This window comes from Apodemus sylvaticus, chromosome 9, assembly GCF_947179515.1.
Source record: "Apodemus sylvaticus chromosome 9, mApoSyl1.1, whole genome shotgun sequence".
NCBI lineage: Eukaryota > Metazoa > Chordata > Mammalia > Rodentia > Muridae > Apodemus > Apodemus sylvaticus.
Genome location: NC_067480.1, coordinates 52,249,243 through 52,275,923, shown reverse-complemented (window position 1 = coordinate 52,275,923; position 26,681 = coordinate 52,249,243). Strand labels below are relative to the sequence as shown.

General features: G+C 40.0%; 1 protein-coding gene across 1 annotated transcript; it reads left to right on the top strand.

Annotated features, from left to right (window-relative positions):
- The first annotated feature begins 1,931 nt into the window (after window positions 1-1,931).
- On the top strand, window positions 1,932-25,302 carry Icos (inducible T cell costimulator). The gene is made up of 5 exons (XM_052193101.1): window positions 1,932-2,044; window positions 17,602-17,940; window positions 18,467-18,573; window positions 19,669-19,753; window positions 22,689-25,302. Exons 1-5 carry the CDS (start codon window positions 1,987-1,989, stop codon window positions 22,700-22,702), a joined length of 603 nt encoding a protein of 200 aa, XP_052049061.1. The 5' UTR covers window positions 1,932-1,986; the 3' UTR covers window positions 22,703-25,302.
- Window positions 25,303-26,681: the final 1,379 nt, after the last annotated feature.

Below are 26,681 nucleotides of genomic sequence, written 5' to 3'. Positions count from 1 at the left end.
GAGGACAGGCTAAAAATGAGGCTGTCACAGAAGACCTCAGCTACATCTTAGTGACAGGCCTTGGCATGAAGGTCTCTTTCTGCTTGGTTAAGAGTGGGAACTTGAGAGTTAGGCCCTTCAATGCCAGCAGACACTTACAAGGCCAGGACTAGGGCTTGGACTAGGCCAGGGCCCTTACTTTTCTTTGCTTCATTTTTCCCTATTTGTGAGATGAGGAAAATAGTGGCCACAATACGGAAAGTAAATAACAATATGCATAAGGTAATATGAATATGTATACACACAAAAGTCCATGCAAAACAACTTAAGCATATTAACTGTATTCATAGTGCTTGGTATATTTTATACATAGTAAACATGCATTGGTCTACACTGAAGTGTGAGTGTCAGGCGGGGGTGGGGTATGGTGTGTAGTATGCATGTGTTGTGTGTGGTATATGAGCAGACATTCAGAGGCCAGAAAAGGACGCTGGGCATCTTCCTCTGTCGTTCTTTCTGCTGCTCTTTGAGACAGGGTCTCTCATGGCACCTGACACTTATTTTGCCTAGGCTGACTGGCAAATGCTCTGGGCACCGTCCTGTCTGCCCTCCTGTGGTGTTCTGTGGTTACAGGCATGCACAGCCACACCCAGGTTTTACTTGGCTGTTAAGGACTTGAACTCAGGTCCTTATGTTTGACAGCAAGTACTCTTATCCACTGAGCCATTTCCCATCCCACCCACCACCCCCTACACACGCACGCACGCACACGCACACGCACACACACGCACACGTATATATATACATGTATACATATATGTATATATTTAGGTGGTTGTAAATAAATTATTTGCATTATTACCATTGCTACTGTCTTTTTTTTTTCTCTTTTTTTTCAGGGACAGAGATTTTTATCAGGCACCTTCGCTTCCTTGCCTCATACGCACCCATACATGCAGACAGACACTTGAGTTTCTAGAGATGGCTGGAACTTAGAGAGCAGGGGTTAAGTCGGTTTAAACCTGACCCTATCATTTATAAAATCATAATCCACAATGAACACCATATAAATATTATTTCTTATATTCTTGGAATGTTCCTCTTTCAGATGTTTTAAAATGTCAATTTCTTCAAAAGTTCATTTATTTTCTGTCCTGTTTCGAAGGCCTTACATCTCTGGAGCAAATCTCCCTGACAAATGTGCCAAAATATGTCTTATTCATCACCTGTGTTGGATCCTGCAATCCCCAGTAGCTATCGATCTAGATATCTGAACGAATGGCTTCTGAAAATGATGGGCTTTGTGTTCCTAACCAGAAAGAGGGCCACATTTTCTTCCTATTTTCACGATCAGCAAAAATCTGTGAATTAAACATCCACCCTACAGACAGTAATGCTTTCCACACAGCAGTGATATGAATGGTCCACGAAGTCCTAGCAGCACAAATGACACATAAGTAGCTATGAAAATGAAATCCACCCATCCATCCATTCATTCACTCATCCATACATGCATGCATGCACCCATCCATCCATTCACACATCCATCTATCCATCCATCTATTCATTCATTCATTCATCCATTCATTCATTCATTCATTCATTCACACATCCATCTATTCATTCACTCATTCATACATGCATGCATGCATGCATCCATCCATTCACACATCCATCTATCCATCCATCTATCCATCCATCTATTCATTCATTCATTCATTCATTCATTCATCCATCCATTCATTCATTCATTCACACATCTATCTATTCATTCACACATCCATCCATCCATTCATTCATTCACACATCAATCCATTCATGTAGCACCAGGCACTTGTCATGCAGGAGGCGCTGTGTTAGCTCTCCATGTAGAAGTTGATGGTAAATGTGACACCGCACCAACCTCCACAAACCCACTTCCTCTCCAGAAAACAGAAAACAACCGAGAGCATGACTTCACTGACACTTTTGAGCACTGGAGGGGAAGACTGCAGCTTCCTGGCAGACATGAAGCCATACTTCTGGTGTGTCTTTGTCTTCTGCTTCCTAATCAGACTTTTAACAGGTGAGTGGCCTCTCCATAGTTCTTATTGATTGGTACTTCAAAAAAACATTAAGGAAAACCTAAAGTAGAAAAATTAAGTACAAATGGAAAATGTTTTATTTTATTTTATTTTTAAAAGTACAGACAGTTTCAGAAGCACTGAAGCTCACGGCTCAGGGCATCATGTCTGGTCTGCATGGATGGCATTGCTTCTTTTGATGCCATGTTTTACCATGAAAAAGTACATTTCAACAGACCATTAAATTTTTAAATTACTTGCTCAAAGTTACCTGTCAGTGTATAAAGTCGAAAAGTCACTCACTGTTTTTTGAGAAGATGAAAGGCAAGATGATTTGTGTCAACAGAATAGAAATTGAACAGCCCTGGAAATCCTTCTATAGTAGAGAATAAAGTAGACAACTTCCAAAATGAAAATTTTGACTTTAATCTTACCTGGATGGTCCTATGTCTTAAATGCACAGTCTGCCATAGGGTTGTTGGGCTTTTTGTTGCTGTTGTTTTGTTTTATATTGATCTTTTTGATTGTTTTGTTTTTCAAGACAGAGCCAGACAAACCCTGGCTGATCTTATAAGGTTTTTAGGCACTAGATATGAAGGACATCCCTAAATTTAAAAATGGGGGAGTAAATGACTGATAGCATTCACCAGCCCCTCTAGACCTTAGACATTCGGAAACCTTTGATTCTTGTTTGTGGGTGACATTTATCATACTCTACATGAGAAGTTTAAAGAGGGCCATGTGCAGTGTAAGTAATTACATGTGGTCTTTTGCTACTTCTAATATGCACTTACATATTGTTTTTGAAATTGGGATAGGTGAAGTGAAACATTAAGTAGTGGAGAGTTAGGAGAAGCAAAAGCAGAATACTCAGTGGTATAAGCCCATCTGGAAATGCATTTTTTTCCAGTGGTGGAACGGAGACATTGCTTTTCTATCCAAAAAGAAGTCAAACCTAGAATTGGATATATTAAACATTTGATATTGTGCTGTTTCAAAGGTTCAAAGAACTTAAATGTTCTTAGGAAGGATGAAGAAAGAGCAAAGGGCCACCCCTCCCTGGATTTACCTGGAATAGGTACTAAGAACAGCTCTGGGCTGGATGTGTTTTCAGCTGTGTATGCCAGTTTTACAGTCTCCTGAAAAGCGTAGCAGCATATATGGAGCAAGAATAGCCATGGCAGGGGAATCCACTCATGTACTCGCTCACTCATCCGTTCATTCTCGCATCACTGGACACGCCATGCAGGAGATGCTGGGCTGGCTATTGTATGAACAACGGTGAGCAAGGCCAGGCAGGCCCACATGCATCAAATAATCCTACGAATTGATGGCAAGAGAGGGTACCAGGGATCCAGGTCAGACAGGGAGGGTGTGTGTGTGTGTGTGTGTGTGTGTGTGTGTGTGTGTGTGTGTAGCTGGAGCCATACAGACTGTCCTGTGGAAAGGACACTTGAGTTGAAATTGGAAGGACAAATAGGAATCAGTGGGAAGAGCAGTGTCAAGGTAAGAAAGAAAATTCTATAGGAAGTCAATCCAAAGGATCTGTAGTTTTCAAGGAAGGTCAGGAGGCTGGACCAGGGCTGATGTGGCTGAGTACAGGGAAGAAGGGAAGTTGGGGAGGATGCCAGAGGAGGCTGAGAAAGATTCTCAGCCCACAGACCATGCTAAAGAGTTTGGATTTTCTTCCAAGAACATTTGTACAAGTTATTTCATGGTTGCTTTGTGATGCCTCAAACGTTTTCTGTATCCCAAACCCATTTGGGTAGTTATGGTGATGGTGCTGTACTCAAAAGACGTGTATGAACAGTGGTGCCATTCTGTATAGGGATGGATCCAGCTGTAGGATTGTCACGAGTTGCTGAGCTAAGCTGATCAATACAGTCTTCTGGAATAGTTACCCGAGATCCTAAATGAGTAAAACCAATGTTAGTCAGTCTTGTGACATGGAAAACTGTATTATGTAGAATGCCATTTTCTAATGACAGGTATCAAAATGGAAGCACGGGCAACTACAAGGTGGTAATAAATACACTGACTATCATTGTATTAAAAGTGGCTCCAGGTGGCTTACACCCAGGAACTTCTAATTTCATAGCTACAAACAAGAGCCGAACTTAAGGAAATTAACGCACTCGCGGGTAGCTGTAATACTTTCAATGCTTCCGACTCTTGACTCTTTCACGCCAAAATGATACAGGGATTCTTGCCCTCAGGCAGTGCTGAGAAAGACCCATAAACCTGGAAAGGCTAAGTGATCTGTCACACAACACCCAGTGGCAGAACCATTGGTAGAAGCCCAATGTGCCCATCTCCATTGAAGATTTGTGCACAACACAAATCTCAAGGGGGTGAGATTCTGACCAACGCATGTTATTTAGTTGGTGGATTTAAGAAGGTTGAGAGTCTTGAACATTCCCAGTCTTCAATGGATCTCAATGTAACATTTTACAAAATCTTATTGTTTTTAATGATGCTGGAACGGCAGAAGGCGCTTACTTATAGAAGAATCTGAAGAAGAAGCTATAAGAGAAGAGCCCCTTTCTGGGCAATGGGGGTGATGTGGGTGACCTGCTGAATTCTGGCTTTAGGAAGACTACTTTGAACGCAGTGTAGCGAATGCAATGATTGACAGCTAGTGATATCTAGTAAATGCTTGTCTCAGGAGGTGTTCTCTTGGGAAGCTAGGATGGTAAACCTCAGATTCACTCTGTCTCAGATAGTGACTCAAGTTACTCTAAAATCTCACCATCTCTGGAGAATCAGCCCCTTTGGTGTTAATGCCAGCTCCTCCCCACAGAGCTGAGAGAGGTCTGGGGAAATGAGCTGACCTCTGGGTTCCTCCATTTGAGCACCTGTTTCTAGAATTCAAGCTGCATTGAAAATCTCTTCATTGCTAACCTTTTCTCTGGATAGATGAATTTAAGCCATTCTCAGCATGATAAGCCTTGATTTTGTGCCTCTTATTTTCCCTGTGTCATTTAATCTCCTTGTATTTTTCTATTTTTTGTTGGGAGAGTAACATTTCCTTTAAATATTATTTGTTGTCTCTGGTGAATATGAAAGGCTGATGATATAATTTTTTTAGAAAAAGATTATTTTTATTTTATTCAATTGGATGTTTTGTCTATACTTATGTCTGTGCACCACATTCATGCCTGGTGTCCATGGTGGTCAGAAGAGGGTATCAGACTCCTGGAACTGGGGTTAGAGATGGCTAAGAACCACCATGAGGGTGCTGAGATTTGAACTCAGATCCTCCTAAAGAGTAACAAGTGCTCTTAGTAAGCAAGTCATCTCTCCAAGCCCCGATGACACTTCTTAATCTATCAAGTTGTTATATTCAGAGGACCATAATTGAACAATAGTTAAATTTCTTCTTTGCCGGGAATTGTTCCCAGGGCCTTATGCCTGCTAATCAAGTGTTCTACCACCAAGCTGCACCTCCAGTCCCATTTACTCATTTTTTTTTTTATAGAAATAAGCATTGTTGTGCCCTTGTCTGTAACACCTAACCCCTACTGGCCACACTGGCATAAGAACCTCGTGGCCTTCTCTCCCCTACTCTTCCACTGGACCCATCATTGGTCCATGCACGGGTTTAGTTGAAATAGTCTCAAGTAAGCTCGTTGCTGTGTTCCCTCCTGAGAGTGTTTCTTTGTCCTTCTATCACAGAACTGGACTTCAGAGACAGCATCAGTGTGGACACTGCTCCTCTCTTGTGGCCTCTGTTCTGACCAGTGCTCAGAGCCCTTCCGTTAGTCTCAACACAGGGGACTATGTCCTTTTTCCTCTTAAAGTTACCATTACCACAGGTACCTTTCCTGCGACTAGGAGTTCTGGTCGGTAGTCTGCTCTCCCTGGGGATTTTCATCTATGTTCTGTGGCCGTCTGGATTGCAGATGAAGCACTTCATGTTAGTCTGAGTCTTGGTTTTTATTTTTTGACTTAATAAAAGAGAAGTCCTTCTAGTATTTAGTGAAAAACAATTTTTAGACAAGGTCTTGTGCAGCCTACACACTGGGTTTGACCTTTGGATTCTCCTTCTACACCTTCCTAGTACTGGGATTACAGGTATAGCCCACCACTGGTCTATGCAGCTGGAGACTGGACCCATGGATTCTAGACAAGCACTCTACCAACTGACAATCTGCCCTACTCGGAGAATTCTGTGATCTTGAAAGCTGCTCATTTTAACATTGAAAATCAAGAATTTCAGGCTCACGTGGCTCTCTTTCTCATGTATTTTCATGAATTTTGTCTGGAACCAGACACTCCTTCTCAATTTGTGAACTCAAACTTTATTCCTTATTTCCAGCATTTTTTCCTTCCTCTAGTGTTTGATTATATTTTCCTCTCTGTCTCCCCCTCTTTCTAGAAAGTTCTATTACTCTCACGTGAAACTTTTCTCACCAGAGTGAACAAAATTCCTTTCATTTTTGTGCTTATGAACTACAGCTTCTTCAAATCTAGTAGATCATTAGACTTTTTAAGTTACTAACACCTTACCAGCAACCTATAGGCACACACACACACACACACACACACACCCCAACTCTCCTCTTAGCTTTGTTCACAACACCATCTATAGCATTTGTTCCTTGATGTAAAATGTTCACACCAGCATATGTAATAAATTGAATGAATATTGTCACTTATGCTACCTTCCTCTTCTAAGATCATTTGATGATTCTGTTTGAGATGTAAAGTGAATTACTGGGTTTTCCAAATTAAATTTTTTTTAAATTACTCATATTTTCTACATAAGTGGTGACAGAGTTTCTCAATCTTTTAATAAATGATTTACTTTTAATAAACAAAGTCTGTTAAGTGGTAGTTTTCAGAAACTCTGGGAAGAAGAAAATATTAAATTTGTATAAAAATTCAAAATTATGTTTTGTAAAGTAGCACATAAGTATGTGCAGACCATGAAACATGGACATTGAAGCTATTGGTCAAGCTATGGTTTGTTTTCACTGGTTTGATCTGTAAAATTGTCCAAAACAGACAGCAGTGTGTAAATCTAAAGAGAGAGTGTGAACTTAGGGCTGGGAACCTCTGTGGGCTGAGCATGGTACTGTGATCTTATGACTGCTTTGCTCAAGGAAAAGTGGAGAAGAGACAGATTATAACTAAGCAGAGCGATAGGTTCCAGCATTTGTGTGCACTTGACCATGGGTGCTGATGAGTCAACTCTTTCTGAGTCATGTTGCTGCAGGTAAAGTACTTCCCACAAGCAATCCAAGATGTTTTTAGAGGGGGCTGCCTTTACATTTGAGAAATCAGCCTTAAACAGCTAAAGTTTATGCTGCCCTTAGAGAATCCATCCATGCAGCAAAAGCAACATAATCACTTCATTACACTCAAAAATCAGTTTGTACTATCTATTCAAGCAAAAACCCCATAGAAATGTCTGTTTGCACTTGTTTAATTACAATGGAATCTCTCTCAATATATATATATATATATATTGATAGTATATTGATAGTATATATTGATAGTATATATATACTATCTCTAGATATATCCATATCCATATCCATATCCATACCCATACCCATACCCATACCCATATCCATATCCATATCCATATCCATATCCATATCCATATCTATATCTATATCTATATCTATATCTATATCTATATCTATATCTATATCTATATCTATACCTCTATATCTACCTATATCATATATCTATATCATATATCTATATCTATATCTCTCTCTCTCTATCTATAGATAGATAGAGATAGATAGAGAGAGAGAGAGACCATCCATTTTTACAGTAAAACAAATTACTGGACAAATTTCATGAGAAATTTAGACCCTGATATTGATATCAAGAAACCAGATTACTTTTTCAGGTTTAAATACAAAGGGCAGCTTTATACACAATGGTTGATAAATAAATATCTAGAAAACTGAGGGTTTTAAACACATGTAATTGCATATTTGAGAAACAATGTTACCTTTTTTTGGTGGTTAATTGCCTTTCAGTCACAGAACACATGCATGGCACCAGTGTGAGCACTTGTCATACTAACACATACACCTTAAAGGAAAAACGAAATGCTAAAAGGAATTTTCACCTCTAACTTAGCGTTTCTTTTCCCATAGTAACTCTCTTCAGATCCTGTACTTCAGTGTCTGTAAAGTGAGGGATTGGATTAGGATATTAGACTGGGAGGCCCAGTAAGTGGACTCTGAGGTCACAGTGTCTGATTCAATTTATGGCTAGTATTTACTGCTGACTTTATTAGTTTGGATGAAAGCTATTGAATATAGCTATTCAAGCCTTAGTTTTCTCAGTTGTAAAACAGAGATTAAGAAATGACCATCCGACTCAAAGGCTAGCTTTGGAAGGCAAGTGATATATTTTTATAATACATTTAACAATATACCCTGTACACAGTTAATATAATGGAAGCTTCTGAAAATGATTGATATTCAAAACATTGGATGGGCATCAATAGGTTTGAATCTTTGGCTTTGCCTTGTAATATAAGTGCTCCCCAATTTCCAGCAAATAGACCTATTTCTTCATTTGTTATTTTCTTGGCCCATGCTAAGGGCATGTTGAACTATCATGGCCCTATCTTCATTTATTTTATTCATTTATATTATTCATTGAGTTCCTACTGTGTTCCAGGTCCCAGAAACAATGCAATTCTCATCCTTGTAGACTTCATGATTAAATTAGGAAGCAAGACAAGAACAATTAGGATCTGCTATATGTTTTAGAAATATATTGTCTTAATAAAGCACTGAGAGCATACAGTTAGGAGTCTTTGGGCATCTCGGCAACAGCTAAAGGGAAGACTTGCTACTTAAAACAGTTCTTAAAGAATGAAGGAGTATTTCTAGTGGGATAAAGAGCTGATTGAACTTTGCAGTTTGTGGAAACAGAAGTGCCTACAGCTTCAGTATGGCTGGACCAGATGGTCCCTGGGATCATGGAGGCTTTGGTGTAATGCCAAGGAGACAGGCTTTTTACCTTATAAGCAACAGGGGACTAATGAAGACTTTCAAGCTGGGGAATAAAATGTTCTTTAGAAACCCAATTTTAGAGGCAGTGGGGGAAAGAGACAGACTCTCTGCCTCTCTGTCTCTGTCTGTCTGTCTGTCTGTCTGTCTGTCTCTCTCTGTGTGTGTGTGTGTGTGTGTGTGTGTGTGTGTGTGTGTGTCTGTGTGTGTGTATGTGTTTTGGAGTGGGGATGGACAGCTAAGAAGATGCTGCTAAAGATGGAAAAAGACACAACTAAGGTCTGGATTGCCAATGGGAACAGAGAAGAAAGACAAAGTTCAAGAGGTTTCTATAAGTTAGAGTCAACTGAACTTAGTGACTGTTTGGATGAAAGAGTCAGAGAGGAGAGGAGATGATGAGGGCTCTGTGTGTCCTGGGCCTGGCCAGTGATTCTCTAAAGATATAGTGTAGGGTTTAGTGAGTGAATAGGTTTAGCTTGGGCGTGCTACACTTGATGTGTCGACTGAATCCAGAGAAAGATGCTAAAAGGGATGGGAAACTGGCCTGGAGGCCAGAGCTGGAGATAAGCATCAATGCAAATGAGTTTACACACAAATGTCCTTGTGTGTGAGCTTAAAGCACTATGCTTGGTAACTGGGAAGTGGAAAGCAATATTTGTATTCATGAATCTCAACAGCAATCTCCCCTCCCCTCTGTGGTGGAATAGAGCTGATTTCACTTAATCTCATGTGATTTCCTTCCTATGATAATTTCAAACCAGTGGCAGTGAGATCACTAACAGAGTAGTTTATTTGCAAATTAATTATGCTGTGAATATTGATTCAAAGTTTTATAGCACCTTTGGGGTTTTTTGCATTTTCACAAAGAAAATAACTTTTAACTAGAAGAAAATGAACCTTCATTTTTTTCTTATTATATGTAATAAGAAAACCAAGTTTTTCCCCTTTTCAGAGTTTCTTGGAGAGTAAAAGCAGCTGTCATAGCCTGTGTGTGTGTGTGTGTGTGTGTGAGAGAGAGAGAGAGAGAGAGAGAGAGAGAGAGAGAGAGAGATGGGGGGGTTGTTTCCAGTCCTCTTTACATTTTTACATTTTTGGTTTGTTTTCTCTAAATGGCATAGGGTTTATTTTGCTCACCTATCCTACTATGGAACCCACCCTCTCTTGTTAGGTTTGGAGATGCTTTTGAAGTATAATGTAAGTGTAGGCACAGCATATAGATATGAGTCTACTAGCCAGGATTCTAAAGGCTTTAGGTAGTGGACTCATAAGAAATAACAGTTCTTTCTTTCTTTTTTTTTTATGTGAAAGATGAAAGACTGGTAGAAAGCAGATTTTAAAAACAATGCTAAAATCTATGAGTAAAAGATCAAATGTAACAAGTCTCTACTATAACCATTTTAGCTCTGATAGAAGTCTTTCCTGTCACACTCTTGTGCTATACTGATCTAACTGAAGCTTAGCATTGTTTGACTGCAGAAAATATGTTTAATAAGCACTATCAATAATTGCAAACTCAGGAGATCTTATCTCTCACTCTGAGGCCTTTGTAGAGGTTTGTGGTTAGAAGTCTGAATTAAAAAGAATAAAATCACATTGCTAGTCTGTTTTCAATCCTCTGCACGGTGTGGGGTCTCTACACGTTTCTTTAGAGCTTTTTTCAACCAGAGCTAATACAATTGCTTATGGATTCCTAGCTGGGTAGGTCCTAGGTGGACCATCTGATACTTAGAAATAAAATACTTTGGATATAAAAAGCATCAATTTGCAAATAGAGTCTTCTGAATTCTCATGGATTCTTTCTTTGGAGAGGGACCTTTCTCAAGAGGTTTTCTTCCTTTTTTCCTCCCCCTCTTCCTTTTCCTCCTCCTCTTCCTTTTCCTCCTCCTCTTCCTTTTCCTCCTCCTCTTCCTTTTCCTCCTCCTCTCCCTTCTCTTCTGCTCAGCTTCTTCTTCTTTCTGTCTGTTGAGATATCACCTCACTTTGTAGCCAAGGCTAGGCTTAAACTCACTATGTAGCCCAGGATGGGCTTGATCTTATGACAATCCTTCTGCTTCAGTCACCTATGTGTTAGGCTTATAGGATGCATCACTGTACTGGCTCCAGAGATCTTAACAGTCCCTAAAATAAGAGACACAAATGCTCTTATGTTTGAAAAAAAAAAAAGAAAATCTATAAACTCCCATAATACAACAGCTCTGATTTCGCTTTTGAAAACGGTCTCTCAATAGTACTATATCGTAAGATCCACTGTAGTTTAAAAACTATTATAAAAATCACAACAGCAGGTGACACTTTTGAGCCTGGTGAGAAGAATATACCCTATCAGACACAGTGCTCTGAGTGATTCAGAAAATATCACTACCACCTGTTCTCTAGAGTGACTGTCATCTAGATGTGTCCATAGAGGGCAAACGCACATTGCCTTCAAAGCAAGGTTCCACTTAACATTCAGATTATAAGACACCACAGGGATATAAATGAGCACATTACTATCTGTGCTTTAGCTTAAGGGTTAAAATGTGTGTCATTGGTGATTGTATTAAAAATCACTAATATGTGATGTTTATAGACATTTGGGTGGATTAGCCAAATTTTTGTTCTGGGGTCCCATGGCCTGTTTACACACTGGACTATTATATATTTGAAGAGAGTTAAAGAATCAGAATTAAACCTTTTTGGCCCTTAGTAATCATGAAAAGGAAAAACAGACAAACAAACATAACTATCAATTAGCTCAGTAAACCTTTGTGTGTGTGTGTGTGTGTGTGTGTGTGTGTTAGAGCCTGTGCATGTGTGCATGCATGCATGTTGAGGCTAATGACTGGTGCCTTTCTCTAGTGTTCTTTACCTATTTTTGAGACAGCATCTCTCACTGACCCTGAAGCTCACCGATTTGGCTAGAGTAGCTGTATTTGGCTATACAGGTTGTTAATGAATTCCAAGACTCTCTCCCCACCCACTCGAGGTGCTAGGGATCTGAACTCACGTCTCATCCTTGCGTGGTGCTCCCCAGTCCCAGCGCACGGCTCTCTTTATGTATTGAGCCAAATTCAGCTGAAGGCTAAGAAGAATTTGTGATTTGATAGTTAGCATATCTGTCCTATAGGTACAAAGTAATTTTGAGGTAAATATTTCACTACTGTGGTTGCAAACATTAAAATTGCAGGTTTACAGTTGCCAAACTTTTTTTTTTCAGTCTGAAAGCTTTAAAGTTAGATGTAGGGAGTGTGGAAACATGTGTCAGTCTTCTCGTTAGCACATTCAATGATGGAAAGGTGAGCAGGGATGTGTTTAAGCTAAGAATGATCATTGAAATGAATATTCATGAGTGCCTGATAGGTGACACTCTGGAGGCCGCAGTTGGTTTTAATACTCTTGGTTCTGCTTATAAGAAAAATTGAATCCTTCCTAGCCGTCCCATATCCTCCTGTAGGAAAGAAAGATAGTTGCACCCATGTCAGCATTTTCCAGGCTCCTTGAAGTATTCTTTTTTAGAAAGAAGATCGTGGGAAACATGATATCTTTGAAGGGAACTCACCTGACAGTGAAGTGTCTCTCTTGATTGTCTATGATCTCTTCTAGAAGTGTTAACCCACAGAGAGTAAGTGTTGGAAAGAACCTGTGTGTGTGTGTGTGTGTGTGTATGTAAGCGCACAGAAGTGCATATGTACACATGTGTATGCATATATGGATGCCAGAAGTCAACATCAGGCAACTTCCTTAGTCACCTTTGACCTTGGTTTTGAGACAGGGTCTCTTCCTGAACCTGAGACCACGATTTGTCTAGTATTTGCCATGGAAGTCCCTAGGTTTTGCCTGTTTCGATCCTGCAGCACCAGGGTTAGCAATGCACACTGCCATGCTAGGCTTTGGTGCCCAAACCCAAGTCTTTGTGCTCCTGCAATAAGCAGTGTACCCACTGAGCCATCTCTGCAGGAAGAACTCTCTAAAGACACTATTTTCACTTATTTTACAGATAGAAAGAGAAGTCCACAGAGGCACTTTAGATTGAGACCTGCATGCCAGACACAGGACAGAACCAGAATTTGCTCTTCAATTCCTTGAACAGTACTGCACATCAGTCCCAGTGCTAATTTTCACCTCCTGCTTGCTTGAGGGTCATAGTGTAGGCAAAGAAGAGGAAGCTGCTGACACACTTTTTATGCGATGTGTGCATACAGAGACTATAGACAGTTTTGACCCAGGATCTCTTTGTGGTTTGCTTGCTGCCATTCTAAAGTCTCTGGGAAATTTTCTCCGAACAATGCTAAAGGAACTGAGAAGCAGTCTGCTGATCTTATCTTCTGCAGCAGATAGCAGAGACAGGAGCCTCAATACAGCAGGAGTGCAAGTTGGCCCTCACTGGCGAAAGTCCTCAGCCCATCCACTGCTTGAAGCCAATGCAGCAGCACCTGTCCTGCATGTGTCTGATTTCACCCTTTTGCTTTTAACTTGCTCCTCTATGAAAAGAAGTGAAAGCAGCTTCATTTTCCTTCTCTGTGCGTTTAGAGTGTAAGACAAAACACCCATACTGAGGCGTGAATAAATAATAAATGAACACTTAGAATGAATAACCACACCCACACAATTACCACATGCTAAGGATAAAGCGTTGTTAGCCGCAAACACCTTTCTGCTTTCTATGTTCTTTCCCAATGTAAACTCCCTTCTCCCCTTCGGGCAAAAGCATTAAGGGTGGATTTTGTAGCTTCCATTCAGATATTTGTTGTGCCTCTGCTCTCCATGGTGATGCAATAAATCGCAACATGTGTTCATTCACTATCTTTCCAATGTGCTCTGGGAGGACAGGTGTCTTCTTTTGGCACACCTGTGATTTCTAATTCTGCTGCCTCATGTGTAATGTGTATAGTTGATATGAAGACATCACTGTCATGTCCTATACTCGCATTGTTTGGAAGGTAGCCAATGCTGCCAATTTTAGACACTCTAGATGGTCCTATGTCTAGCAGTGTATATATTTTAAAATATTTATTTATGATTGGTTGAGATTCTTGCTTGTCTCTTTGCCCTATGCCTGAATTCTGGATGATCTTTTTTAACTTGGCTCTTGGTTAATTACGTCTTTTAGTTAATCAGTTCTCTATCTAGCCTTGCCTCATGTACTTCTTAAACCCATGCACTGGGTTTTAATAAGTGCACACTTTTTTTGGGCCAGTTTTATTTCTTTTTCAAATTAGTTGACTTAGTTTTTTCCTTTACCCTGATGATCAGATTGTAAGCATGCCTTTCATTTCTCTACACATAATGAGTGCAGCGGTTTCATTTTTGGGGCATCTGATAATTCAAAGGCACATGACGACGCTGGTGTCTGCTTGTCTAATCTGACATTCATGTCGTTGCCTTTTGCCCTGTGTTCCATTTTTTCTTTTTCTTTCTAAAGTACTTGTTATGATGTTTTAAAAACACTTTTTGTAAAATCAACTCTACATCTTTTCTACCTGGTTTGCATATTTAAAAAATACTAAAAAATATATAATAATAAAATGATATAAAAAATAAAGTAACAAGGTAGAGTAGGATGAAACAGAAGATAATGCAAAAATAAAGGAATACACATCGACACTGAGATCCCATAGAGACACAAGATAGGAAACTGTAATATACAAAAAGAGCTGGTAGACAAAAATTAAAAGATAAAAATAGTTACTTAAAATATATTTAAAAATAGAAAAGGATAAAGAGAAAGAGGATGTACAACATGTCCAGGAGTAGATGACCCCCCCCCAAAAAAGTGAAAGCTTCTTTAATTATTTAATTTTTGGCATAATGTAATTTCCCCATATATTAAATGTTATATAGCGTGTTTATTTTATTTTATTAGATATTTGCTTTATTTACATTTCAAAAGGTATCACCTTTCCTCATTACCCCTCCAAAAACCCCTATGCCATCCCCCTCCCCCTGCTTACCAACCTCTCTCCCCACTTTCCTGACCTGGCATTCCTCTACACTGGGTTGCATTTTTACTTCCCAAGGAGAAGGTAGGAGAGGGCCCTGGCTTTGTAGGGGATTACCTAGACAGAGAAGTAGGAGGGGGTTGATTGGAGGGAAAAGGGCTTATGGGTCTTATGGGGAGGGGGAACTGGGAAAGGCAAAATCATTTGGAATGTAAACAAAGAATATAGTAAAAATATAAATATATATTTCATCATGAAAAAAAAAAGTCTAGGGTAATGGCAGTCTGAGGTGAATCTGATGAAAATCCACTGATTGAGATTTTCCTGGACTACACTCAGCATGAGGGCCAGTTTACTCTGGTTTCTCTGTATTCCAAGGGCCCTTCCTGCATTCTTTAGAAAACAGTTTACTGAAGGACACTGCAAACCCCCACTCTACCCTCCCTCCTCCCTTCCCAACCCCTGCTCCCCAGTTTCCTTGCTTTGATGACTCTGGAAGATAAAGTAGAAAAAAAAGAAGAAGAAAAAGAAAAAGAAAGAAGAGCAAACTCAGCTGTTTAAGTCCTGCTCCCACCCCTGCTCCAGGGCCTTGTTTACTTTAAGCTGCATTTTCTAGGTCAATTATTTAATCCCTATCACACTACTTTTAGGCATTTTGTTTACTATTTCCTCTTGTTTTATGGTTGAGTAAGGTGTATTGACTGATAGGATTAGAAGCTGGAAACACTTGTATTTATTTTTTATAGCCAAACCTCTAATTAGAGAATATTTCCTATAAATATGAGAGGAATACACCAAGGGTTAGAGATACTAAAATAAATATATAAATTGATAAATAAATTCATAAGTGATTCTGATGAAATTTAAAAAGATGTTAAGGCACCAAGCATAATGATACTGATCTTTTAAAATTTATTAGATATTTTCTTTATTTGCATTTCAAATGTTATCCCCTTTCCTTATTTCCCCTCTGAAAACCCCCTATCCCATCCCTCCTCCCCCTGCCCACCAATTTACCCCCACTTTCTTGTCCTGGCATTCCCCTACACTGGGGCAATGAGCCTTCTCAGGACCAAGGACCTCTCCTCCCTTTGATGTCCAACAAGACCATCCTCTGCTACATATATGGCTGGACCCATGGGTCCCTCCATGTGTACTCTTTGGTTGGTGGTTTAGTCCCTGGGAGCTCTGGGGGTACTGGGTGGTTCATATTGTTGTTCCTCCTATGGGGCTACAAACTCCTTTAGCTCCTGGGGTCTTTTCTCTAACTCCTCCATTGGGGACCCTGTGCTCAGTCCAGTGGTTGGCTGGGAGCAATGATACTGATCTTAACGTAAGCCAGAGCCCTTCTTTAAGGAAGTAATATGCTAAGATGCATTTGGGCAAATGCCATGGTGTTTACACAAAAGCAAAGTGCTGAGAGTAGTCCTGGTACCACCCTAGTGCTAATTTTAATAAACCATGGAAAACAAACACTGAAGGCTCAGTATACAGTCATTAAAAATGGTCATAACAATTGCAGGGCACGAAATAATGCAACTGTTATGAAAAATAATGCCACTAAAAAGTCAAAATCAAAAGTACTAAAATATTTTCTGTTTTATGCGGGATGGCTTTAAATTTTTTTAAATTAATTTTTTCTTTAAATTATTTTATATTGTTTGGTATTTTTAAGGGAAGAAAAAGAGATTTAGCACTTAAGTAAAAGCTACCATTCTGACATTTTTTTCCAACCAATTTTTGCGTAAATTTTTTCATCAAAATAAAAAGACATGCCATTTAAAAAAGAAAAGAAATAAACCAAATAGTTTGAACCTATAAGCCAGTAATTTACAATCTACAACCAGATTAAAACCATTTCAGTGTCTTCTCCTGTGACGCCCACATAACTCACAAGGCCAGCCCTCGTTCCAGTGATCTTAAAATGTGAAAGAGCAAAGCCCTGGACCTCACCTTGATGGCTGGGAAATGGGTACACGGATGACGCGCTACTGTCTGAACGTAATTCATCTGTCTAATAATTATATTTAAGTGGGAAAGTATAGAAAATATTTCTATACTTTTGATTTTGTATATTTATATATATATTCATTTAATTTTTAGCTCCAGTAAATTTGCATACTTTTAAAAGCTTTTATTTTCCATAATATCTTTCTTTCTTTCCTTGTTCAGCTAAGAGAGACTCATGCTTTGGTTTCAGTTTTGAAACTCATTTCTTCAAAGGCATTTTTCTTATCCTCCAGTGAATGTTATAACGCATAACCCAGCCCTAACACATTTACCCAGAAAGCACTTTGTTCCTAGTATAAATTATGGCAAATCAACACTTGTTTTATCTGTTTACCATCTGGCCCTTGGTGTGGAAATCGTAAAAGTGTGGAGACTATCTAAGTCATACCATCTAAACATGCTACATGATACATAACATTTTATATTCTGTCTATCACATGCAAAGTCCATTTCTGATTAGGTGTATTCTAGTGCATAGTTTTGTCTTGTTACATTCTGGTTTTGTTTGCTTGGCTATAAAATCCTTCATTTTGGTATAAATAGGGGTGGCTTTATAAAAAGAAATCACTTTCCCACTTAAATATAATTATTATGGCAATGTGTTCACAACATATCACTCTTGCTTTGTTTTTTCTTTTGATCCAGGAGAAATCAATGGCTCGGCCAATGACAGGATGTTTTCATTTTACAATGGAGGTGTACAGATTTCTTGTAAATATCCCGAGAATGTCCAGCAGTTAAAAATGCGGTTGTTCAAAGAGAAAGAAGTCCTCTGTGACCTCACCAAGACCAAGGGAAGCGGAAATGTGGTGTCCATCAAGAATCCGATGGTCTGTCATTATCAGCTGTCCAACAACAGTGTCTCTTTTTTCCTAAATAACCCAGACAGCTCCCAGGGCAGCTATTACTTCTGCAGCCTGTTGATTTTTGACCCACCTCCTTTTCAGGAAAGGAACCTTAGTGGAGCATATTTGCATATTTATGGTAAGATATTTGTTGTTTTTATCCTTGTGCCTTGAAAGTGTATGTTTATCTCCAAGACTTCTAACCAATGGAAACAAATAAGTATCTTGTGCTGAAATTCCTTCAGAAGTAGTTAACAGCATGAAATGATGTGTCATTGTTATTAGTTGATATTTATTGGGAATAAGTAATTTATTTACATATACCGTTGAGTTAGAATTAGGGCGCAGTCTTTCCAACACAGTCTTTGAAAACCATGTATGGCTCAGTGGCTATTATGTCTACTTGCCTAAGGTCGGAAGCAGCTTGGAGAATGAGGCAAGACAATTGAACTTCAGTATTATACCAAGTATTTTCCTACGTGGTCTTGTGAAAGTTGCAGATGGGAAGGCACAATATCCTAGTCACATTGGTAAACACACTAGATTCGTAAACTTTCTTGGTTCTAAACCTTCTTCATATTTTATAAAAGCATTCTCTACTCAGCATTGAATGAGGACATGTTTTCTGGGTCTTTCATCAACATATTTTCCCCTCTTCAACCCAGAATCCCAGCTCTGCTGCCAGCTGAAGTTCTGGTTACCCATAGGATGTGCAGCTCTTGCTGTGGTACTCCTCTTTGGATGTATACTTATCATCTGGTTTGCAAAAAAGGTAAGTGATTTTTAATTTCCCTTATACTCTCTTTCCTGGGTGTTTTTTTTTCTCATCAAGAATGCTGGATGCTTCTCAGAGGAGTAGCCTAGCAAAAGGGTAGAACACTCCTTTTCCTTAAGACATGCCTACTAATTACACTAATAGCTTGGAGCAGAGATTATCTGTTTGTTACTAACTTTGTTCCCAAAGTGACTCAAAGGATTATAGAGATATGTTATTATTAGTATTTTTTTCATTAAAAGATGGAAAATTGGGTCCAGTCAAAGATAAAGGTTAGGAAGGAGATTAAAATATAAAAGTAGATGCCTTTGATTTTTAAAAATTGTTAAATGTTGGGTTAAGACTTGAATTTAAGCTTCCTATGAGTCAGGACAAAGCTGAAACAATTAGTTGTAAGTTTCTCTTAATTGGCACATTGCAGCAGTGAGATTATCTTACAAGGTACCAGTAGTAGTTTAGAAGGAAATTGGTTTTTTGTGTGTTACATCATCAAACTTGCTTTTAAGAAAAATGAAAAGCTATCCAGGACAGTATTAATAGGGACAACAAATTGCCTTTTTCACATAGATTTTTCAATCAAAGAACTTATTACATTCTGCGTATTATGAGTTATGAGTATATAACTTGGCCAGACTGTGTGTGAGTGTTATGTATGCATGTGTGCACATGTGTGCACATGTGTGCACACATGTGTGTATGAGTGTGCATGTGTAAATGAGTCTGTGTGCACACACATGTGTATGCATGTGTGCACATGTGTGTGTGTGTGTATACGTGTGTGTCTGTGTGTGTATGAATGAACAACTGTAAGCATATGAGTCTGTTCTCTCCCTCTACCACTTCAGATACTGGGAACTGAGCATGCAGGTCATCAGATTTGGCAGCAAGTGCTTTTTTCCACTGAGCCAACTCACCAGTCAGAAAGCACATTTTGTTGGGAACCTTTTGCATATTGTTTTACTGAGCTTATGTCCATAATTACACTTTTGTCACATGCTACTTTGACAAAAAAAATCTAGAAAACATTTGGAAAAGAACCTTGAAGATGGGAAAGAGCAGATAACAAACTATGTTTCTAACTATCTCTTTCAGAAGTACAGATCCAGCGTGCACGACCCTAATAGTGAATACATGTTCATGGCGGCAGTCAACACAGCCAAAAAGTCCAGAGTTGCAGGTACCACACCCCTTAGGGCTTTGGGGAAGGAAGAACACTCTTCATGTTAAGGCTGGAATCAGCAATTATATCTATTTTTAAAATAAAGAATTTTTTCTCTAAGGATGATTTTAATATTTTATGTGAAAGTCTGAATTTTCACTTTAACTGGGATTATGTGCTCTGTAGTATATTAAAAATAATGTTTGTGAATTGGTATTAATAAGTTATCAGGGTCAAGAATGGAGTTCAGCTAGTGTGACATAGATGCAGCCCTGGTTTCCATCCAATGGGCATGGTGTTACGCATCTGTAATCCCAGCACTTGGGACTTGGAGGATAAGAAGGGCAAAGTCATTTTCAGCTACATGGTGAGTTAGAGGCCAGTCTGTGATTTATAGGATACTATCTCAAGATTATCATAGAGACAGAGAGAGGAGGGGAATGGTAGAGAAAGAAAAAGGAAAAGGAAAGGAAAGAAAACACCACCACCAACAACAACAACTGATTGGAGTAAAAGGATGGCAATTCATGCCTAGCCTGGGCTACAGAATGAGTTGTGCAAGGCCAGCCTGAGCCACTTGGTGTGTCCTTGTCTCCAAACAAACAGTTCAAAAGGAAATTGAGATGTGTGCAGCTCACTGGTAGAGCACTTGACTACCATGCATGAGGTCTTAGGTACAAACTAGGCACAAAAAAATAGCCATAGTTCACAGCTGTTTAAAGGTGATCTTCAACTAATATTTAAACCTCAGATATGTATTTGGCTTTTCCTTGTAAAGTTCATGAAACCAGATTGCGGTCATTTATTGACTATCCTTTAAATGCAAGCTTCTAAGCGAGGTACTGTGTGAATGATGGGAATTTTAGATGGGGCTATGAAGAGAGACTGAGGTGAATGCTGGGGGCGGTGGGGGGGGCATTTCATAAAGACATTCGGTTGTTTGGAAAAATGTATAAGTTTAGAACTTTTTGGTGGAGCGTTTACCTAGTCCATTGAGAGTTAGAGGGGATGCTGCCAAATCTGAGGAATATGCAGAGAGCTTGAAACATGCATTGTGGAAAAATGTACACATCTTGTGCTCATAGGTAGGGTGATGTAGGTAGGGTAGGAAAAGACACAGAAGCCACTACATTCTTGGTACAGCTCAGTGGCTCAGCGGCACACATAGATTGTCCTGGAATCATTGCAAGGAGGAAGGTCTAGCACCGCACTGTTAGTCTTTGCTCTCTTTTTAGATAACTGGAGTTGAGTTCCAGACTGTCAGTGGTCCAGAGGTCCAGGAGTTAAGATCACAGCTTTGGCTCTTGCAATCACTTTTATTTGATTACTTTGCTTCTGAAAACAACAGCATACTTTGTCCCAATCACTGTCTTAATAATAATGCATTCCATCTTAGTTTGGATTCCCTCAAATAGAGTCTGTGATAAAGACTTAGGTGCAAATACTTCACTGGAGTGGAAATCCCAGGGAGAAGTGGCAAAGTGGGAGGGAAGAGAAATGGGATGGGAAGAAAGGCAATTGTAAGGTTGAGGGCATGTTACCAAGGTGTTGGTGCTAGGCTCTGGAGGTCTGACTTAATGGGACCTCTGTCAACTGTGCAGAGGCCTCCCACAATTTCTATGAAGGATATGTAGGGCATGGGATGCTTTGTTACAGACCATGGGTCTGCTGTGGGATAACCAGGGTCCTCTGGTCCAGGAAGGCACAGGTCCGGCTGAGATGACAGACAGAACAAACCACACACACACAGAGGCAGTTTGAACTGAATGTATTTTGGAGCTCTAAGGCAATGATTTTTATACAGGAAGGGTTGGTATTACCATTTCAAAAGAGGTAGCCAGTGAGGCAGGCACAATTATCATAGCCATTTGGTATAAGGAAATGCAACATCAATTAGGAACAAAGTTTCTCAAGAAGCAGATACAGAGGATCAATTTACAGATGCCATCAAACTTCCTGATTAGAATACAGAGTCACTCATAGTTTACAGCAAACCTTCAAAGAGTTTGAAGTTTCTTATACCACTTGGGTCTTAACAAGTTCTTGTGAGAAATCCTTATCTAACATTTAGCCTTCTATCTTGTGAAACAAAACTTCCTGAGTAAATCAATGCTTTCAGTACTGGAGTGCCCGAGCCATCCTCATATACATACGCGCAGCCATAAAAACCTGCCTGCATGTAGTTGGAAGGTAGTAATTATGTAAACAATTATGAGGCAAGGCACTGAAATTCTAAAACGGGGGTTGGCGGGCAGTGAGTCGACTTCAAAGACCGGATTATCAGCCAGGCCTTAGGAATCCCAGTGAAGAGAGAAAAGGAGGAAGTCAGGGCAAACTGCTACTTGAGAACTAAGGGCCCATCTTAAATAGCCAGAAAGTAAGAGAGTACAGTAAATGGCCAGGTGAGATTATCAGCTTCCACAGCTTCCAGAGAGTTCCGTTATTCCCAGGAGGCATTTCTTTTCCACCTCTGTCTGTAAAATATCATTTTTACAGACATCACTGGGCCACCGCGGCAATGCTTAACCACTGGTTTCATTGCCAACAGTTGGGAGCTGGCTGTAGGGAGCATCTCTCTGTGCTCCCTGAACTGGGCTCAGATTAAAGCTGTTCTCATGTCTTCAGACAAAGCCAGAAGCAGGAAGGCGGGTGGGGGGGCACATGGGGCTACCGTGCTGAAGTGGGCAGTCAGCACGTGCCCACGAGTCTTACTTGACTGCAGCTGGACCCAGTTGAGTTCAAAGTTTAGATAAGGTCCAATCCTCACATCAAGAGTGGAATGAATAAAACTTCAAGGGGAATGAGGACTTGGTGTGTGTGTGTGTGAGTGTGTGTGTGAGTATGTGTGTGTGTGTGTCTGTCTGTCTGTCTGACTGTCTATGGGTATACACCATAGGGAAAAGCAAAAAGCTGATGGGAGGAAATTCAGCTCATGCTGAATGTTTTGTTACAGGTGTGACTTCATAAGCTGGAACACGGGAACCCATGGAGAAACCACGCCAACTAGTTCCCCTGAAACTTGAACCGAGAAATTCTTCTATTTTCTGGACCACAGAGCATTTGACTGGACTTAACTACAGATGACATCTGCTGGTGCTTTGTTTGTCTGGATCAGTGACTATCAGTCACTCAGAACTTCAGCAGACTGGTCTGGGTTTGCTGAGTCCTTTTAAGGCAAACCCCTTCGTATAGAAGGTTCAGCTCATACGTATTCAACAAACAGACCTCACTGGGAATGAATGCCCCTCTCTCTGTGCCTGCTTCTGGCTATGCACCAACCAGGAAAACATACAGATCTCTAGCATTTTTATAAAAACGCCAGGGGTATGAATCTGCAAAGCATACAGGTCGTCAAAGGCCACCATCTGTCCTCATTTTTCAGATTGCATTCTCTTTCCATAGAGATCAGCATTCCTTCTAGAATCAGACAGTAGAGGGAGATGTGTCACAATGGAAACTCTTGTGTTTCTGAGCTGTTGATGTATATACTTCACTGAACTCATGCATTAGTACCAACATATTCTCTTCCAACTTCTAGACTCCAGCTGACCACTGCTTCAGGGCTTAAATGCTGGCTCTTGCTTTCAAGTTTCCCCTTAAAGATGCTTCCGCATATCTGCTTGGCAACCTGCAGCCACCCTGAATAGGAAGTTCAGCCTACATTTTCCCCCTTTGCTGCTTGGAAAAAAATTAGTAGATGTGATTTTTCCCATATTCTCCCTGCCAAAGTAATATTTTTTCAGCAAAGACATCTAAATTCAGTTAATATGGTTTACTGTGTTGGTATTAGTGGTAGTAAACATTTCTTAGAATCAAAAGCAAATTAATTTTGCTGTGGTATTTCTTACCATTGTGTTTCCATGGTATTATTAATCACAAGCTTTGCTATTTTTGTAGATAATATTAACGTTGCAAGCAAGCAGAGCAACCCTCGGTTAATGGGCAAACATTCTCCTGGGGTAGAATGAATTATCTATTTAGCTTGAATGCTGTGGTTTCTGGGGGTGGCTGCCAGACTACAGCCATGCTTTGCTCTGGGTTTGACAGGTTGAAATAGTCCTGCATGAGCCTGGAGCAGCACTCCAGACTACTGGAGTCCCAAAGTTGGGAGGGGCCATTGAGCCTGGGACAAGCTGCTCCTTCAGTTTCTAGGATCTGGGAAGAAGTGCAGAAGGGCCAAGGCAGAGTTCCCTCTCCTAGAAACTGTGCAGCCTGGAAGTCAGCCCTGGCACTTCAAGATAGCCTTCTTTAGAACAAGAGTTAGCTGGAAGGGTCTGAAGTGTAAACAGCGTAGGATTGCTCAGAGCTGGGCCATTTTCTCCACTTTCCTCATCTGCATGTCCAAGACTTCTGCAACAGGCAATGTGTATGCAACATAAAACAAAACAAAACAAAACAAAACAAAAAAAACAAAAACAAAAACCCCCAACCCCCCAAACTTAAAGTAAAATAGGACTGCTTCAAAGTTTTAAGTTATAGTTGCTTACTTACAGTTCACTTTAGAAGTGTGTATCAATATGTACTTATTACGTTAAGCATGTGTAATGCTGGCTATGTACAGTACAGTACTGAACTTGTAATTTGAATCAAGTATGGTGTTCTCTCTCTTCAGATGACTTGGGTAGCCTGGCTGGCTTTGTGAGGACATTCCCCAAGTTGGATGGACCTTTCTGTGTGAGGGTGAGGGTGAGGGTGCTTTAGTATGTTCAACACTGAACACCTAACAATGAATTCTTGAAGAACAAAATTTCTGTGAAATAAAGTCTGGCTTAAAGAAGAGCCACTTGGTTAGCAATACTACTAAGTGAAAGCTAGGCATTCGTGTGCAGCAATGGCTATAACCTCGCTGTTAACCTCTGGGGGCGAAGAAGTGATGACCACATGCAAATTTGTCCTTGCTCTCCCATGACCTTGTGTGCTGCATAACATAGTTGCTCCCTTTGCTTCGCTGTTCTCCTTTTAAACTCTGAGATATCCACAAGCTATGAAAGAGTCGGGAGCACAGGAAAAAGTGTGTTCTGCGCCTGAGTTAGTTTCTGCATTGACCTCCTGGCCCCACAGAATAGTGCCTATTTCCTATGGAAATGAAGGCTGTACAGAAAATTAACACTGATATGTTACTACCCTCTAGCCTTCGGTCTGCATTCGAGATCTTCCTCTCACTTCTAGGACGTAGTTTGTAGGAGCTGAAGGTTCTGCTGGGGACGTCCCTTTGTGTTCGGTTGTCCTGTCTCTGGAGTGGTCTTCAGTCTGGACAGTTCTCTTCAGTCTGCAGCCTGGGCTCTTTTGCAGATCACATGCCATTATTTCTATATGAAAGCCATGTAGAATGCTTCTTTTTGGGGGGAGGGTCACTCTGATGTTTCTTCATGAATGAAATGCGGTTATTTGTCCTTAGCAGAGAGAACACAGAAGTGGTGTTGCTCCTCATATGGCAGTCGACATTTTGTTTTGTCAAGTTACTGCCAATATTTGTTTTCTTCTCTTGACTAAGCTCCTGTCAAACTTCTCCATTGTAAAGGGATTCTGTCCCCCAACAGCCAATAAATGTGCTTTGTAAGAAAGTATTTTGAAGTCCTCTGTTCCTTGTCACAATTTCAATTTAAATTCATGTGTTCATTTGTAGCTCCATGTTTTCTTATTTCATTAAATGGGTAAACAATGTTTATTTATTATTATTATTGTTATTGCTATTATTATTATTATATTTTGTTGTTTAGAAGTGGTCTCCTGTGGCTCTGGCTGTCCATTGAATTTGCTAAGGATGACCTTACATTTTTGATCCTCTGGCCTCTACCTCCTGAGTATTGGTATTGCAAGCATAAGCCACCAGACCTAATTTTCATGAGAATGGGCTAGACCTAGTTTTCATAAGAATGGGATTGAAACCAGAAAGTCTAGTATGCTAGGCAACCTATCTCTGTCTCGTGCCCATTAACTCTGTTTTGATAATAAAATTGTTTTATCCTTAGCAGTCAGTGAAAAGTGCATTTGAAAGACAATGTCTACGTATCAGCTTTACTCATTGCTGCTGGGATTTCCATGCTGCCAGGACCAGGCAGTGGACTGTGTTGGAGATACGCAGCTATCTAGATAGGTAGATGTATTATAAGGATAAATACAGGGATGGCCGTAATGCATATTGCAAGTCTGTGCTTCTATATAATTCTACAGTTACACACACACACCTGTGCATGCATCTATTCAGATATCTGTAAGTTCACATCCATGCCATGAATCTCACACACTTCACAGACCATCCTAGGTAGTAATCCTTTTATTTATCTGATACTAGGAAACCAAACCTGACTTTAACATTCTTTTTTTTATTGTTATATTTTTATATACAGTTCAAATGATTTCCCCTTTTCTGGGTCCCCACTCCCTGCAAGTCCCATAAGCCCTCTTCCGTTCCCCCTGTTCTTCCATCCACCCCTTCCCATTTTCCTGTTCTGGAATTCCCCTACACTCTTGCACTGAGTCTTTCCAGAAACAGGGGCCACTCCTCCATTCTTTTTGGACATCATTTGATTTGTGGATTATGTCCTGGGTATTCAAAGTTTGAGTGCATACCATGATTGATCTTTTGAGACTGGGTTACCTCACTTAGTATGATATTCTCCAGCTCTATCCATTTGTCTAAGAATTTCATGAATTCATTGTTTCTAATGGCTGAATAGTACTCCATTATGTAAATATACCACATTTTTTGTATCCATTCCTCTGTTGAAGGACACCTAGGTTCTTTCCAGCTTCTGGCTACTACAAATAGGGCTGCTATGAACATAGTGGAGCTATGCTATATTGCATGCTGAAGAATCCTCTGGATATATGCCCAGGAGTGGTATAACAGGGTCCTCAGGAAGTGACATGCCCAGTTTTCTGAGGAACCGCCATACTGATTTCCAAAGTGGTTCCACCATCTTGCAATCCCACCAGCAGTGGA